The sequence below is a fragment of the Phocoena sinus genome, chromosome 11, assembly GCF_008692025.1.
Source record: "Phocoena sinus isolate mPhoSin1 chromosome 11, mPhoSin1.pri, whole genome shotgun sequence".
NCBI lineage: Eukaryota > Metazoa > Chordata > Mammalia > Artiodactyla > Phocoenidae > Phocoena > Phocoena sinus.
Window position 1 is genome coordinate 5,675,020 of NC_045773.1, and position 18,204 is coordinate 5,693,223.

Sequence of the window (18,204 nt, forward strand, 5' to 3'; positions counted from 1 at the left end):
CATAATATTAAACGGTGGAAATCTCCCAGAGACCTCCATCTTAACACCAGCACCCAGCTTCACTCAACGACCAGCAAGCCACAGTGCTGGATAACCTATGCCAAACAACTAGCAAAACAGGAACACAAACCCCACCCATTAGCAGAGAGGCTGCCTAAAATCATAATAAGGCCACAGACACCCCAAAACACACCACCAGACGTGAACCTGCCCACTAGAGAGACAAGATCCAGCCTCATCCAGCACAACACAGGCACTAGTCCCCTCCACCAGGAAGCCTACACAACCCACCGAAACAACCTCAGCCACTGGAGACAGACATCAAAAACAACGGGAACTACGAAAGTGCAGCCTGCAAAAAGGAGACCTAAACACAGTAAGATAAGCAAAAATGAGAAGACAGAAAAACACACAGCAGATGAAGGAGCAAGATAAAAACCCACCAGACCTAACAAATGAAGAGGAAATAGGCAATCTACTGAAAAAGAATTCAGAATAATGATAGTAAGGATGATCCGAAATCTTGGAAGTAGAATGGACAAAATGCAAGAAACAGTTAACAAGGACCTACAAGAACTAAAGATGAAACAAGCAACGATGAACAATGCAATAAATGAAATTAAAACCACTCTAGATAGGATCAATAGCAGAATAACTGAGGCAGAAGAACGGATAAGTGACCTGGAAGATAAAGTAGTGGAAATAACTACTGGCAGAGCAGAATAAAGAAAAAAGAATGAAAAGAACTGAGGACAGTCTCAGAGACCTCTGGGACAACATGAAACGCACCAACATTCGAATTATAGGGGTTCCAGAAGAAGAAGAAAGAAGAAAGGGACTGAGAAAATATTTGAAGAGATTATAGTTGAAAACTTCCCTAATATGGGAAAGGAAATAGTTAATCAAGTCCAGGAAGCACAGAGAGTCCCATTACAGGATAAATACAAGGAGAAACACGCCAAGACACATATTAATCAAACTGTCAAAATTAAGTACAAAGAAAGCATATTAAAAGCAGGCAAGGGAAAAACAACAAATAACACACAAGGGAATCCCCATAAGGTTAACAGCTGATCTCTCAGCAGAAACCCTACAAGCCAGAAGGGAGTGGCAGGACATACTGAAAGTGATGAAGGAGAAAAGCCTGCAACCAAGACTACTCTACCCAGCAAGGATCTCATTCACATTTGATGGAGAAATTAAAACCTTTACAGACAAGCAAAAGCTGAGAGAGTTCAGCACCACCAAACCAGCTTACAACAAATGCTAAAGGAACTTCTCTAGACACGAAACACAAGAGAAGGAAACGACCTATAGTAGCGAACCCAAAACAATATAGAAAATGGAAATAGGAATATACATATCGATAATTACCTTAAATGTAAATGGACTAAATGCTCCCACCAAAAGACACAGATTGGCTGAATGGATACAAAAACAAGACCCTTATATATGCTGTCTACAAGAGACCCACTTCAGACCTAGAGACACATACAGACTGAAAGTAAGGGGATGGAAAAGATATTTCCATGCAAATGGAAACAAAAGAAAGCTGGAGTAGCAATTCTCATATCAGACAAAATAGACTTTAAAATAAGGACTATTAAAAGGGACAAAGAAGGACACTACATAATGATCAAGGGATCGATCCAAGAAGAAGATATAACAATTGTAAATATTTAGGCACCCAACATAGGAGCACCTCAATACATAAGGCATAATACTAACAACCATAAAAGGGGAGATCAACAGTAACACATTCATAGTAGGGGACTTTAACACCCCACTTTCACCCATGGACAGATCATCCAAAATGAAAATAAATAAGGGAACACAAGCTTTAAATGATACATTAAACAAGATGGACTTAATTGATATTTATAGGACACTCCATCCCAAAAACAACTAGAATACACATTTTCTCAAGTGCTCATGGAACATTCTCCAGGATAGATCATATCTTGGGTCACAAATCAAGCCTTGGTAAATTTAAGAAAACTGAAATTGTATCAAGTATCTTTTCTGACCACAACGCCATGAGACTAGATATCAATTACAGGAAAAGATCTGTAAAAAATACAAACACATGGAGGCTAAACAATACACTACTTAATAATGAAGTGATCACTGAAGAAATCAAAGAGGAAATAAAAAAATACCTAGAAACAAATGACAATGGAGACACAACGACCCAAAACCTATGGGATGCAGCAAAAGCAGTTCTAAGGGGGAAGTTTATAGCAATACAAAAGAAGCAGGAAACATCTCGAATAAACAACCTAACCTTGCACCTCAAGCAATTAGAGAAAGAAGAACAAAAAAACCCCAAAGTTAGCAGAAGGAAAGAAATCATAAAAATCAGATCAGAAATAAATGAAAAAGAAATGAAGGAGACGATAGCAAAGATCAATAAAACTAAAAGCTGGTTCTTTGAGAAGATAAACAAAATAGATAAACCGCTAGCCAGACTCATCAAGAAAAAAGGGAGAAGACTCAAATCAATAGAATTAGAAATGAAAAAGGAGAAGTAACAACTGACACTGCAGAAATAAAAAAAATCATGAGAGATTACTACAAGCAACTCTATGCCAATAAAATGGACAATCTGGAAGAAATGGACAAATTCTTAGAAATGCACAACCTGCCAAGACTTAATCAGGAAGAAATAGAAAATATGAACAGACCAATCACAAGCACTGAAATTGAAACTGTGATTAAAAACCTTCCAACAAACAAAAGCCCAGGACCAGATGGCTTCACAGGTGAATTCTATCAAACATTTAGAGAAGAGCTAACACCTATCCTTCTCGAACTCTTCCAAAATATAGCAGAGGGAGGAACACTCCCACATTCCTTCTACGAGGCCACCATCACCTTGATACCAAAACCAGACAAGGATGTCACAAAGAAAGAAAACTACAGGCCAATATCACTGATGAACATAGATGCAAAAATCCTCAACAAAATACTAGCAAACAGAATCCAACAGCACATTAAAAGGATCATACACCATGATCAAGTGGGGTTTATTCCAGGAATGCAAGGATTCTTCATTTTACACAAATCTATCAATGTGATAAACCATATTAACAAATTGAAGGAGAAAAACCATATGATCATCTCAATAGATGCAGAGAAAGCTTTCGACAAAATTCAACACCCATTTATGATAAAAACCCTCCAGAAAGTAGGCATAGAGGGAACTTTCCTCAACATAATAAAGGCCATATATGACAAGCCCACAGCAAACATCATCCTCAATGGTGAAAAACTGAAAGCATTTCCACTAAGATCAGGAACAAGACAAGGTTGCCCACTCTCACCACTCTTATTCAACATAGTTTTGGAAGTTTTAGCCACAGCAATCAGAGAAGAAAATGAAATAAAAGGAATCCAAATCGGAAAAGAAGAAGTAAAGCTGTCACTGTTTGCAGATGACACGATACTATACATAGAGAATCCTAAAGATGCTACCAGAAAACTACTAGAGCTAATCAATGAATTTGGTAAAGTAGCAGGATACAAAATTAATGCACAGAAATCTCTGGCATTCCTATATACTAATGATGAAAAATCTGAAAGTGAAATCAAGAAAACACTCCCATTTACCATTGCAACAAAAAGAATAAAATACCTAGGAATAAACCTACCTAAGGATACGAAAGACCTGTATGCAGAAAATTATAAGACACTGATGAAAGAAATAAAGATGATACAAATAGATGGAGAGATATACCATGTTCTTGGATGGGAAGAATCAACATTGTGAAAATGACTCTACTACCCAAAGCAATCTACAGATTCAATGCAATCCCTATCAAACTACCACTGGCATTTTTTCACAGAACTAGAACAAAAAATTTCGCAATTTGTATGGAAACACAAAAGACCCCGAATAGCGAAAGCAATCTTGAGAACAAAAAAAAGGAGCTGGAGGAATCAGGCTCCCTGACTTCAGACTATATTACAAAGCAACAGTAATCAAGACAGTATGGTACTGGCACAAAACAGAAAGATAGATCAGTGGAACAGGATAGAAAGCCCAGAGATAAACCCACGCACATATGGACACCTTATCTTTGATAAAGGAGGGCAGGAATGTACAGTGGAGAAAGGACAGCCTCTTCAATAAATGGTGCTGGGAAACTGGACAGGTACATGTAAAAGTATGAGATTAGATCACTCCCTAACACCATACACAAAAATAAGCTCAAAATGGATTAAAGACCTAAATGTAAGGCCAGAAAACTATCAAACTCTTAGAAGAAAACATAGGAAGAACACTCTATGACATAAATCACAGCAAGATCCTTTCTGACCCACCTCCTAGAGTAATGGAAATAAAACAAAAATAAACAAATGGGACCTAATGAAACTTCAAAGCTTTTTGCCACAGCAAAGGAACCATAACCAAGACCAAAAGACAACCCTCAGAATGGGAGAAAACATTTTGCAAATGAAGCAACTGACAAAGGATTAATCTCCAAAATTTATAAGCAGCTCATGGCAGCTCAATACACAAAAAAACAAACAACCCATCCAAAAATGGGCAGAAGACCTAAATAGACATTTCTCCAAAGAAGATATACAGAATGCCAACAAACACATAAAAGAATGCTCAACATCATTAATCATTAGAGAAATGCAAATCAAAACTACAATGAGATATCATCTCACACCAGTCAGAATGGCCATCATCAAAAATCTAGAAACAATAAATGCTGGAGAGGGTGTGGAGAAAAGGGGACACTCTTGCACTGCTGGTGGGAATGTGAAATGGTTCAGCCACTATGGAGAACAGTATGGAGGTTCCTTAAAAAACTACAAATAGAATTACCATATGACCCAGCAATCCCACTACTGGGCATATACCCTGAGAAAACCAAAATTCAAAAGAGTCATGTACCAAAATGTTCATTGCAGCCTCTATTTACAATAGCCCGGAGATGGAAACAACCTAAGCGCCCATCATCGGATGAATGGATAAAGAAGATGTGGCACATATACACAATGGAATATTACTCAGCCTTAAAAAGAAATGAAATTGAGCTATTTGTAATGAGATGGATAGACCTAGAGTCTGTCATACAGAGTGAAGTAAGTCAGAAAGAAAAGGACAAATACCGTATGCTAACACATATATATGAATTTAAGGGAAAAAAATGTCATGAAGAACCTAGGGGTAAGACAGGAATAAAGACGCAGACCTACTGGAGAACGGACTTGAGGATATGGGGAAGGGGAAGGGTGAGTTTTGACAGGGCGAGAGAGAGTCATGGACATATACACACTAACAAACGTAGTAAGGTAGATAGCTGGGGGGAAGCAGCCGCAAGGCACAGGGATATTAGCTCGGTGCTTTGTGACAGCCTGGAAGGGTGGGATGGGGAGAGTGGGAGGGAGGGAGACGCAAGAGGGAAGACATATGGGAACATATGTATATGTATAGCTGATTCACTTTGTTATAAAGCAGAAAACTAACACACCATTGTAAAGCAATTATACCCCAATAAAGATGTTTAAAAAAAAAAAAAAAAAAAGAAAGTTTAGAAAGATGGCCAGATAGAATATCTTTCTTATATATCCCAGTAATAGTCGACTGGAAAATTTAGTGGGAAGAACATATCTTTAAAAGAAAAAAAAACAATTAAACATGTGAAAATAAACTAAATGAGGCATGTGTGAGACCTAAATAAAGAAAATGCTACAAAGATGATCTAAATAATTTAAGAGATATACAATGCTTCTGGAACTAAGGATCAATATTATAAAGACGTCAATCCTTCCCAATTTATCTATAAATTCATTGTAATTTGAGTTAAAGCTGTGAGTAATAATGCAGGAACAAATAAATGGAATGATGGAACAAGATAGAATCCAAAGGAGACTCAGGTACATAAGGAGATTTAGTATTTGATTAAGGTGGGAAAATGATGATTTGTATTATTGAACGAATGCCATTCAATCAAATGACTATTCACTTTGTGGAAAAAAAAGTTAGATATTTAACTCTCATCATAAAACAAAAATAAATTCCACATTGATAAAGATCTAAACATAAAAACAAGAGTTCTGTAAACCGTAAAGAAAAAGACTGACATATTTAATAACATCAAATTTTTAAAAACCTTTATGTGGCTAAAGATAAATTGAGAAAAATATTTGCATTATATTACAGAAAAAAGGTTAATATCCATTAAAAAAAGAACTCCTAGTCAATATATAAGAAACACAGCCCAAAGGACATAAATAGAAGAAATAAAATTCACGAAAGAAATAAAATTAAATACTAACCCTCACTAATTAAAGAAATGCAAAGTTAAAAGCTCTGTTATACATTCTAACACAGTAATTCTACTTCTAGGGCTTTTTTCCTAAAGAAATAGTTCCACAGACATGTAAAGATATAAGCATGTTCACTTCAACAGCATCTCTAAAAGAAAAATATGCTGAAATTGATTAAATAAATTGAGGACAAGACATATAATAAAATCCTACATATACATAATATGGAATACATAGAAAGAGAACCACAATTATTGTTATATTAAGTTAAAAATAAAAAACGTGCTACAGACAGTATGCTATGATCCAATTTTTGTAAATATAAATAAATAAATAAGTAAGAGCAAAGATGACAAATGTCTCTCTCTGCATTTGCACATGCCTACAAAAACTTCAGGGAAAGATGCTGTGTAATAATCTGTGAAGTCTGCTTAATTCTGGTAAGTGACTTGGGATGGGAGTGGAGGGAGAGTTCCTGTTTCTACCTTATAATAAAAGCATGTATTCCTTTTATACTTAAAGAGATACTGAGAAAAGAAAAAAGGGAGGGAGACAGGGAGGAAAAAGAGAAGGGAGGGAGGGAGAGAGAATAGGGGGAGTCTGGGAGAGAGAAGGCACTCAGGCGTAGTCGTTGCTTGGTATCCGTGGGGGACTGGTTCCAGGAGTCCCTGGGGATACCAAAATCCACAGATACTCAAGTCCCTTACATAAAATACAAGGCCCTCCATATCTTCGGATGCGAAACCCACAGGTATGGAAGGTGGACTGTATAGCGAAATAAGAAGAGAAGCCACAGCTTTAGAGGTAACATCTGACCCCCACAAACTTACCATCAATGTCCTGGCTACATTACAACCCAAGGTGCCAGGCTCCGAGCAGCAGACACTTGACAGACACAACCTTGTCTAAGTCCAAGTAGGGACCAATCTCCAACACATCAATTTGAGATTTAGATCCACTGATGAACTCAGCTAACCTAGAAAATGACAGAATTATTTATTTATTTAGTCAGTCACTCATTTATGCCCCAATCTTGTCCTTTTTAGATAGAAAGTAGCTGTATGAGAAAATAAGAAACAAATACTACGGAAATTAGTATCGAAGGAAAAGTAAAACAAAGCTTGAGGGTGAGCGAGGAGGAGAAAGGTGACCACACAGAACACATGCCACCATTATCCCTGCAATTGCACAGTGATGGGCCACCAATCTGATCCTGAGCTCCCAGCAGCCAAGGTGAAATGGGAAGCATGACCAGGTGTAGGAGTATCTGTGTCCAGAATAAAAACACACCAGCCGCTTATGAGGAAGATTTTCCTAACACTGAAAACAGAGAAATTTCTGTCTCCTCAATAAAGGGGGTACTTACATCATGCCTTCAATACAATACTGGTTTCTGTGAAATATTTCTTATAATGTCCTTCAGTGTAGGCTAATGGACAAAATCCAAGGGCAATGAATAAAGAACTAAAAGGTGGTGTAGGTACAGAGGTCTGAGAGTCTGAGCTGGAAGCAAGAACGAAATGTAGAATGTCTAGAGAAACGTGAATTGTGTGTCCTTCAGGATATCCATCATTAATATTAATTCTCACAACAAAACTTAATCAAGAGGCAGCCAAGAGTGGATTAACACTCGTCATCAGTGTGAAGGCACCCCCTGACTGAACTGGGCAATGCTCTTGGCCTGACAGAACCTGGTGTGCACCCTGGAGAAAACGGCTTCCAAAGTATACCTTTTAGGGTCCATACATTCGCTGAGGTTCACCATCCTTGGTCCCATGCCTCCTTTCTGGTTCTTTTCCCATCCAACCGCCTTGGGACAATCTTAAGGCAAATAAAACAGTAAGTTTAGGGAAGGAGGGAAAAATAAAAAGTAAGTCAAAGCAGCAAGCTGGCTCACGCATCCTTAAGCTTTCAGTTCACTTCTTTTTCAAGGAGGTTTGCAGGCCAGAATTTGCATCTCCTCGTCTCAGTTGCCTCATTTTCCTGAGCCACTAGGAATCTTGTTTAGAGACCCTCAGACCCAAGCACTGCCTTCCCACAGAAGGGCTTCAGAAACAGCCCTGGTCTCTGGCCCGAGTTGCCTTAACTTCTGTAGTTACTGGAAGTTGCCCCAAAAAAAGAATATATCTGGAGCTGGTCTAACCCTGTGAAGGGCTTTCTACCTTAGGAAGACAAGCCAGTGTGACTGCAGCACACCTTCTGCTGAGTTTCCCACCTGGACTGGACCTCTCCGTTGAGCGCACCCCTTCCGCTCTTCATCCTTATGTTACCCTTCCACCCAGCCTCTCAGTTCCATCACTGTGCCTACCTGTCTCCAGACCTCAGTCCAAGGAACTGCTCTTCTGTTAAGCTGCCCTCTCCTTTAAGCACATCCTTATCCATTCAGACTTTCCTCTCCTCTGACTTTTCCCTTTCCCGCTGACCTCTTTTAACCTCTGCATTGGGTGCCTCTGTAACTCCAATTCCAGCTGTTCTCAAAATTTGCTCCACGCAAAGCTCTGAGAGGATAAAGACTCCATGGCTGATGGGCTTGGGAAATGCTTCTGTACACCTACCTGTGTTCTCCCTCTGCCCCACCACCACCCAAACCTGGAGCATCACATCGCACATGAGGGGCATAAAGCTCTGAGAAACCTGCAGTAAAGGAGCCACTTTGTCTGATTTGGCTTTGAGCTTCCCAATCTTACCTGGCTCTCCATTATCTCCCTCAACTAGTAACACCAATTAAAATCTCACAGGACACATTCAGGGTAATGCTGCTCTATTCCACTGCTGCAAAATCCTCTTAAAAATCTCAACTGCTTTGCAGAATACTTCTGCTACCTCCTCACCTTAATGGAAACCTGGCTTCCTTGGTGGAAACCTGGCCTTGTAAATCCTGCTAATGGGGGCCACCCAGTCTTACACTCCCCACACCTTGGGACCTCAGTTGCTCTCCCCTCCTCACTGAATTCCCAAAATTCACAATGAAGCCTCAACTCCTTAGCAGGGAATTCACTCAGCCACCTACCCTTCCAGCATCACCTCCAATATGTGCTTGAAGTAACAGTCTCTGAAGGAACAGAAGCTCCTTGACTTAAGGTTAAGAGATACAGGACTATGGCAGGAATTTTACATTTGTCTCTAATTGTACACTGGTTTTCTCTGGACATTCTCCTACTTTTCTATTTCTATCAACACCTCTATTTTCCTTTCCTTGGGAACTTTTTTGCTTTCAACCTTTGTTTCTTAAGATAATACTGCCCAATATAATTATGGGCCCTAGAGTTGCTGACTTGCTTTACACAATTTTTTATTTCTGGGACAGGACGACCAATGGGAAACAAGGGGGTCAGTTATCTTCAAAAGCTACTTGGCTGAGGGTATCTTTCACAGCAAGGAGCCGAAAAACAAATGGCCCTTCCTGTTTTAACTCAGGTGCCCTGGTGCGGTCCGTTTTTACATCACAAAAAATTAAAACTGAAATAATAGATTTGAGTTCTTAAAGAGGCTAAGAACTCCAAAATCATTTTTCTGGGGAAAAAAAAGAGTTCAAACCAGTTACTAACTCATATTTTGTTTGATTTTCTTACTATTCTCATGTTAAATTTAAAAAGGGCTTCTCTAACACATGCACAGAAATTTGACAAGAAATTCAGAAACACAGTCTAGTACTATAATTAGTAACTCCAGCCTCAGCTTTCTCCTGTTACAGATAAGAAATTATAAGACACACACAAAATGTCATTGCAAATTAAAACATCTCTGTACTCAAGATGTTACAGACATTTTAAGAAAATTAGATGTACTTTAAACTTACTGATAATTTTAAAAAATACTATAGGTGACCATAATATTTAGTCTATCATATCTGCTTCCATATTAGACATACCCCAAATTAATGAGAAAGTATTTTTTAGGGGAAAGTTAGGCCCTGTCTTCCCCTAGCTGGACAAAGAGGAGGAGCACAGCAAGGACAGGAAGTGAAAGGAGGACTCTCCCACCCTCAGCAGTGTCTGCGGCTTCCCTCAGCCGGCTGCTCGAACACTCTGTATCAGCAAAGCAGAGTGAGCTTGCCTGCACCACCAAGAGCAGAAGACATAGGATATTCAAAACTGCATTTCTTATAACACTGTCATTGCAACTATGGGATGTCTTAGAAATATTAAATGACACTACCATACGAATATGTTCAGTTCACATTATGATACAGAATAACTTTACAAAGTTCTAGTTATTAAAAGGTTTAATTTACAGCTAAGAGGGAAAACATTAATTTACGTGAAAAAAGAGGAACATCTGCCTTTCTTAAACTAAATAATCTACACTCAATATCAAGTGTAAAGACTTGACAGCACTACAGCGCTACAGAAAACCTCTTTTTCGAATAGAATTGCACGGTGTTTCCTGGGTTTGCCAGCTTCACCAAGCATCAGTAATATATCACTGGGAGCAGGGAGTAAGAGTAATTCAGTGACTTTATCTTAAAAAATGGAAAGAAAAGTGCCTCCCCCAAAAGTTGGTTGGCAGGATTAAGTGAGTGACGTGTGGAAACAGCTGCTGGCCTGCCAGGTGGAGACCAGGCCGCATTACTGGTTAGTTCATGCTCACCTCATTCCCCTGGAGCTACCTTCCAGTGGCGGCTTAATGAAACATCACATGGAAGCTATTTTAGAATGTGCCAGAAGAGGGTGCTAAATCAAATGTATTAAATATCTAAAGATGGCAGAGAGGCGATAGTTATTTTAAGGCTCTAAACTAACAAGTAAACAGCTTCCTCTTTTGCCTGATGAAGCAGAGATTTTAACACCCCTCACCCCCAAAACACACGCTCACATTAAGGCACATGATCCCCGGATTAAAGAAAGCAATGTTCCTTGGAACAATGCAGGTGCTGTATGGAGTAAATTAAACCATGTAGGTATGTACAAGTACTCTGGACAGCACGTAAGACATAGAAATCTGAGGGATCATCTTGGAAAGGGTTCTCGGCTTTGGGTAAGATAGGAAATTACCATAAATTATCACTTATTAAGCAACTATAATATGCCACCATTGTGTCTGTCTTTTACACAGGAGTCAGATTCCTCATAGGGGTACTCCATGAGGTGGGTATTATTACCTTTATTTTACTCCAATTTGGGTATGTTATTCTGTTTTTGTGATGTGTACATAAGTATAAATATATAAATAAATGCATGTATGTATATCTACACACACACACACACACACACACACACACACACACACACACACATCTATATACGTAACATTATCTGTGAGCCCAAGTTCCCTAACTTATGGAACAGGGAGAATAGCTGACGCCTACCACACAGGATCAGATGAGGAATATTAAACGTGGAAGGAGAAATGGCACTTTTGCTGACTGGCTTACTATACGGAGAATAAGATCACACACAACTTTTTGTAACAAATAAATATGTAGGTGCTTTAATACTTCATTCTTCCTGTAAGAAGGGTAAGGAATAAAGACTTTATGTTAAGCAAAAACAAAAAAAAGAGGGAAAAAGAACTCTCAGGACTGAAAAAACTGCCTGGAGGAAATATCCTGAGGACAATCTCTGCCTTTGTTCCGGTCTGAAGAGCAGAGCATGCCCTCTGTTCGAGGGAAGAGTTCCTAGGGGCAAAGAGGTAGGAGCTGTACTTTTTTCTACCTCCATTGCCATTGTGAAAGGATGAAAGAAAAGTTAAACCTAATTTGGTTTCTGGTAAATGCTAAATATATGCATTCTCAAAGACCGGCAAGTTACCTGGGCTAAATGCCATTTCTGGAAGCTTCACTTCGAAGATGATGCTGTGGGTGACATCTCTCATCCCCTGCAGAGTGCGGTCCCGGAAGCAGAGGACTTCAACAGACTGGAAACTGCTACTCCTGATGTCCGGCCCAGATTTTTTTATTTTTTATTTTTTTTAAGGAAGGAAAAGAAAGAGCTCACGTAAGAGCTTCGGCAAACCCAGGTGGAGAGGATTCAATTCATTGTAATTATGCCTCCCTGACACCCTCAGGGGATGACCTTAACCCCTGAGAGATTCTGAACATAACCACGCTGGCTTCCTTTGTCCAAGTGTTTAGAGGCTGAGCGCTGAACTGACTATGATTTCTTTTTAGGTGAGCTTTATATAACAATTTCACATTGCACATAAATACTTCTGACAAATGAATATTAAATGCAGAAAAAAATTTAAAAGCTCACAAGATATTAAAAAGAAACTCCAAGACAAGCATGGGCTCCTCTGGTCCCCCTTCTCCCACCTGAACGTACAGTCTATGAGACGGCAGCTCGGGCAGTGGTGAGGAAGCCCACAGCTCTACAGACTCACCACCAGGACAAGCAAGTATAACACTCTCCCTCTGCGGATGATCTGTAATCTAGCTATCTTTAGTGAACACTGTTATTTAAGTAAAGCAGACACAGAGGTAAATATCCAAATCCTAAATATAACGGAGCTTGTCTCATGCCCCCTCCCAGTCAATAACCAGCCCCTTCAAAAGTAACTCCTGCTCCAACTTCGAAGTCCAGACATGGGTTTTGCCTGTTTTGACCTTTACATACATGGAACCAGGGAGCACGTATTGTCTCAGGTCCAGCCTCTTTCACTCAACATTATGTTTTTTAAATTCATCCATGTTGATATGTGTATCAGTAGTTCATTCAGATTCACTACGGCATCGCATTCCATTGCAGTGAATATACTATTTATTGCCCATTTCATTGTTCAAGGACATCTGCGTTATTCCCAGTGTTTGGGCATTAAGAATAATGCTGCTATAAACATTCCTGTATATGTTTTGCGTGCATCTGAGTATGCATTTCTGTGCTTTATATACCCGAGAGGGAAACTGTTGAGCTATAGATACTTTTAACTTTGGTGGATACTGACAAACAGTTTTCCAGCAGTATTTGAGGGTTCCAATTCATCCACATCTTTGACTTGGTATTCTCATCTTTTTAAACTCATTCTGGTGAGTATGTAGTAGTATTTCATAATGGTATCTTATTATCTTTATTAATGAGTAGTATCTAGTTATACTTTATTTCCTTGATGATTAATGATGTTGAGCATCTTTTCAAACGTATATTACCCTCTGCTTTATTTAGTCTAAGGTTGGGAAAAAGGGCAGATGGTAGCAACAGGAAAATCCTATCTGAAGGTGACTCAGATAGCTGAAGGGAGGGCTAGAGAATTTCAGGATGGGGACCTCCAGCTGTTGGCCCTGCCCTACTCTAAAATATCTTTAGGGCTGTATGGTCAGAGTCTGAAGCTCCATAACAGACCTGCTTAGAGGCTCACCACTGATGGAAACTGGATCATGACTGATTTATTGATTTATTATCTGGTTTCTATGCCAGCAGTGAAAAAAATCCATTTGGGAAAACAGAAATATAGATATAGTTTGGCACAATGTCAAAAACATATAGACACAGACACAGACAGACACACAGACACACACACACACAGACACACACACACGTAAATACCATCTGTGGGCTGCTAGGACCAAAAAATTCCTCAAAGGCCATCCAGGGTACTGGGCTAAGTTACAGGGATCATATACACCAATAGTTATCTGTGAACAGAAAAGACTTTCTGAGTGAGGCAAGTATCATGTCAGATTCACAACACAAACACTGCTAATCCCTCCTCTTTCCTATCTATGCTGTTTTGCAAAAGCATCAACAATTAGACACTTGGTGAAGGGTTAGAGGGAAGAGAAGAAAGTCAAAGGACCTCACACCAGACAAGAGAACTTCTTGATGGCAGGGGCTGTCAAATTCTTCTCTGCACCCCCCTGTGCCTCACAATGGGCCTGGAAGAGAGTAGGAACTACATACATTCTAGTTCCTAGAAGGAACTAGAAAGGAAGGAAGAAAGGAAGGAAGGAAGAAAGAAGGAAGGAAGAAAGACTGAAAGGAGAACCAGGAGGGAAGAAGGGCAGTCAATTGTCAGGGAGGGAGGAAGGGCAGTCAATTGTCAGGGCTCACACAGAGAAAATCCTCGCACAAAGAGACATCATCTGCGAAAACTGCTGATTTTCATGTAATGAGAAAATCAAAGAAGGGTCACTACCATTGTAAATCCATAGTGAGACCAAATTAAAAAGCCGGATGCCTTTGACATTGCTAACATATTATTTCCTCTCATTCCTTCCTCCTCCAGCTCCCCCAACCCTGATCTCCAACTGGAAAACTCAACTGAACTTCAAACACCATGCCTTCAGTGAAGACTGCCCCTGGTGGAGGTTGTCACGCTGTCCTCTCTGCTTCCATAGCCCTCTGTACGTTATACATAACATCTTTCACTTTTTCTGTCTCCTTCCTCTCAAAAGACAATGAGATCTTGATTTCTAAATACCATTCTCCTGCAAAAGGAATCAGGGCTCCATGGCTACGTGGCTAATTCTAGGGCTGCAGCAAGGAAAATACAAGATGAGCCTGAAGCACCTTCCACACCAGAAAGTAAGGAAGTGCTCAATAAACAGAAGGACAGGGGGCAGGCATGTCAAGTGGGCACCCGAGACACCTGAAAGAGCTCTCAATGGCCAAGGCTGGGACAATCTGATCAACAAAATACATAACGTGGTATTGGATTTTAACTGATATAAATGATGAGTCCATACTGATATAAATGATGAGATAAATAAATACGAAGGTGAAGGGACAAATCTTCCTTACAGAAGATTTCCAAACAACATATGTAGATACCTCCCCCCTCCAGGAGTAGAGCTGAATCGTTCTCCTCCTTGAGTGTGGGCTCGACTTAGTGACTCACTCCCAAAGGAAAAAAATAGTAGTTTTGCAGTGGAGAAAGCTGGCAAATTCTACCTTAAACAAGTGATCAAGTTTAACACCATCAGGGATGCCATGTGAGTATCAGGTAGCTTGGATATAATGATGACAAGGGCACTTCACCTTAGTGGTATTCTTTCCAAAAATAACCCCATCTAATATAACCCATCTAATCATAAGTAAACATCACACAAACCCAAATTAAGAGGCATTAGACCAAAATAACTGAACCAGTACTCTTCAAAACTGTCAAGGTCAAGGTCACTAAAAACAACAAAAGTCTGAGGAACTGCTGCAGACCACAGCTGATGAAGGAGACATGACAAGAGAATGCATCTGGGATTCTCCTGGGTGAGAAGGTGAGAGCATGGTCTAAGAGACATGTTCCTATGAGAAGCAAGAGAGCTCTGAGAATGAGGCCTCTCGCCTAGCGCTCCCTCTGAATGAAGATGCTGTCTCCCTGGAGGTCTTCTGGTCCAGCTGGCCACCGCCACCACGTGGGGCACCTTTTTATTTTGCTCCCCTCTATCGACTGTGACAGAGGGCATCTGCCAGGCATACTGCATGATTAAGTAATCACTACTTCAACTTCACATTTAAAAAACATTCACCGAAGGCATTTACCTCTCTGTTATCCAGCAGAGAAGAGAAGAGAAGAGAATGGCCTGATGCAGTGAAAAAGCACTGGCTGGAGCGCCAGCGGGCATGCGTTCTAATCCTGCAGCTAACTGATTTTAAGACCTTGGGGAAGGTCTTCCCTCACCTGTAAAGTGAAGCAGTAAAATAATTTTACCTCAAAGGATTCCTTCTAGCTCCAGAATTATAGAGCTTTATAGACCATTAAAGAGAAAAAAAAATCCTGAATAGCTTACAAAACAACACAGTCTCTATTAAGGCTCAATCTTACCAGGTGTCTAAAGGCTCTTCAAGTTTTATTTGGGAAGAACCCAGATAGTATGAATCCAGGAAATGCCATTCATATAGAGACACTGAGTTTCAGTTTTCAAGTATGACTCCATAAACCGAGGCTCTTATCAAATGTCCTGTCGCTTACTCGAATTTGACCTTCAGCAATTTACTTCACCTCTCTATGCCTTAATTTTCTCATCTAGAGGGTAACTCTCACAGGCACTTAGCACAGAGACTGGGAGCAAGATAAGCGCTCAACAGATGGTAACTGTAACCACAATATAAATGAACTCTATTGTGGAAGATTCACGGATGTCTTTGTTCAGCTCAGTCTATCACCCTTACACGGTTACCTACCCGCAGTTTCAAGGTTATCTTTTCTTAACCAGCAGAGAAAAAGGAGGCTAAGTTCTAGGTTATCAAATATTGTCTGGCTCTAGGTTTTACCATCTGCAATTGTAGAGCTGGGACAAAGTGATGTTTAAATTATATAAATTAGAATGTTACTTTAGATACAAGTGGATGCCTAATTTCAAAGAATGAGCATATTTCTGACACTAAATACAAAGGCAATGAGGCAGGAAGGTAATAAGAAAAAGAAATCTTTTTCGAGAAGACCAGGAATAAATTTCTTAGAGCAACCTGACCTAAAACGAGCTACAGAGAAGGAATGAACCACTAAAGAGAAATGTATCACTTACTGGTAAAGGGAGGTCAGCTTGAAAATGCCTTAAAGTAACTCTCCTACCCACATGAGGCATGCATGAGTACGCACCCGGACTGGAAAATGACAGAATCCATTTGACACTAGGCTGAATACCATTTAATTTTCCTTTGATGATTCAAAAGTGACTCCAATATCTTCAAGTGCTTTAGGAACCAAATCCGGAACCTCAATCATTGTAGGAATTAGTCCACACAAGGCTGGGTAAGCCAGTTTAACTATATGGGTAAACAGATTTTTTAAATGGCAGTCAGAAATAACCATTGGCTAGGAGATCTGGATTCTAGAACTGGCTTTGCCACAAATTCATTGTGTGAACTTGGGCAAATCTCTTCCTTTTACAATACATCAGCAGAAAGAAACAAAATGTCATTGCAAAAAAACCCTTTGTTTAGAAGGTTTATGAAATAAACACTCTTTTCTCCTCGGCTGAGGGCATACAATTCATTGAAGTTGTTCAGTAATGATCTGGCTGCAATCTACCCAGCAATTTGCTGAAAAAGTACAAAATGAGAAAGAAAAGAGGGCAAAATTGTCAACTTGAGTGTGTGGAGAAATTTCCACATTGTTGCAAAAAAACATGCTTATCTGACAAATGGCTGTCTACTACCAAAACACTCAATATAACGGGAAATGCACAAGGGAGATTATGTGTCTTAAAAGTATAGGGGAAAAGTTCAGATATCTAATGCACGGCGATGTCACAGATGGCTGCCATGATGCCGAGATCACTAAGAGAAGAAAGAGCCCCACTAACAGCAGACCAATTATTGCTCCTTTGTTATTTATTGCTCTTGTCCAAAGATTTTACAGCCCTAGAATGAAAGGCTAATGCTGTCAAAATTACAAAACATTTCCCAAACATTTAATCTTCAGTAATTGCTCTGGGGCTTCCCTGGTGGTGCAGTGGTTGAGAATCTGCCTGCTAATGCAGGGGACATGGGTTCAAGCCCTGGTCTGGGAGGATCCCACATGCCGCGGAGCAACTAGGCCCGTGAGCCACAACTACTGAGCCTGCACATCTGGAGCCTGTGCTCCACAACAAGAGAGGCCGCGATAGTGAGTGGCCTGTGCACCGCGATGAAGAGTGGCCCCCGCTCACCGCAACTAGAGAAACCCTTCGCACAGAAACGAAGACCCAACACAGCAAAAATAAATTAATTAATTAATAAACTCCTACCCCCAACATCTTCTTTAAAAAAAAAAAATAATAATTGCTCTGAAGAAAGAAGTAAAACTCAATCAAGCAAGCTTTCCTTGAGGATTGGCAACGGGATAGTGACAGGGGCTGTTTCAGCGTAACCACCAGAACTGCTGCAACAGTGCGGTGGCCCCGTGACCCATAGTGGAGTCATTTCTTTGAGGGAAAGCAGAACTTAAACAAGGCCCATTTTCAGCCAATCGAATGTGTGGCAATGTACAGAACGTTCAATGCGGCAGGAGAAAAAGTCGGCAGCTTGTGGCCACAGTTACTGCAAGCAGTGGTGCTGGAGGGGC

The 18,204-nt window shown here is 40.1% G+C and overlaps 1 protein-coding gene across 1 annotated transcript in view; it reads right to left on the minus strand.

Moving 5' to 3' along the window:
- Positions 1-18,204, minus strand: part of ATG7 (autophagy related 7) — a 245,835-nt gene that overhangs the window by 189,226 nt on the left and 38,405 nt on the right. Inside the window, 7 exon segments of the mRNA XM_032647922.1 lie at positions 7,116-7,151; positions 7,153-7,199; positions 7,202-7,256; positions 7,489-7,492; positions 8,016-8,106; positions 12,036-12,157; positions 13,767-13,855. Of these exon segments, the coding sequence (XP_032503813.1) occupies positions 7,116-7,151; positions 7,153-7,199; positions 7,202-7,256; positions 7,489-7,492; positions 8,016-8,106; positions 12,036-12,157; positions 13,767-13,855 (444 nt within the window).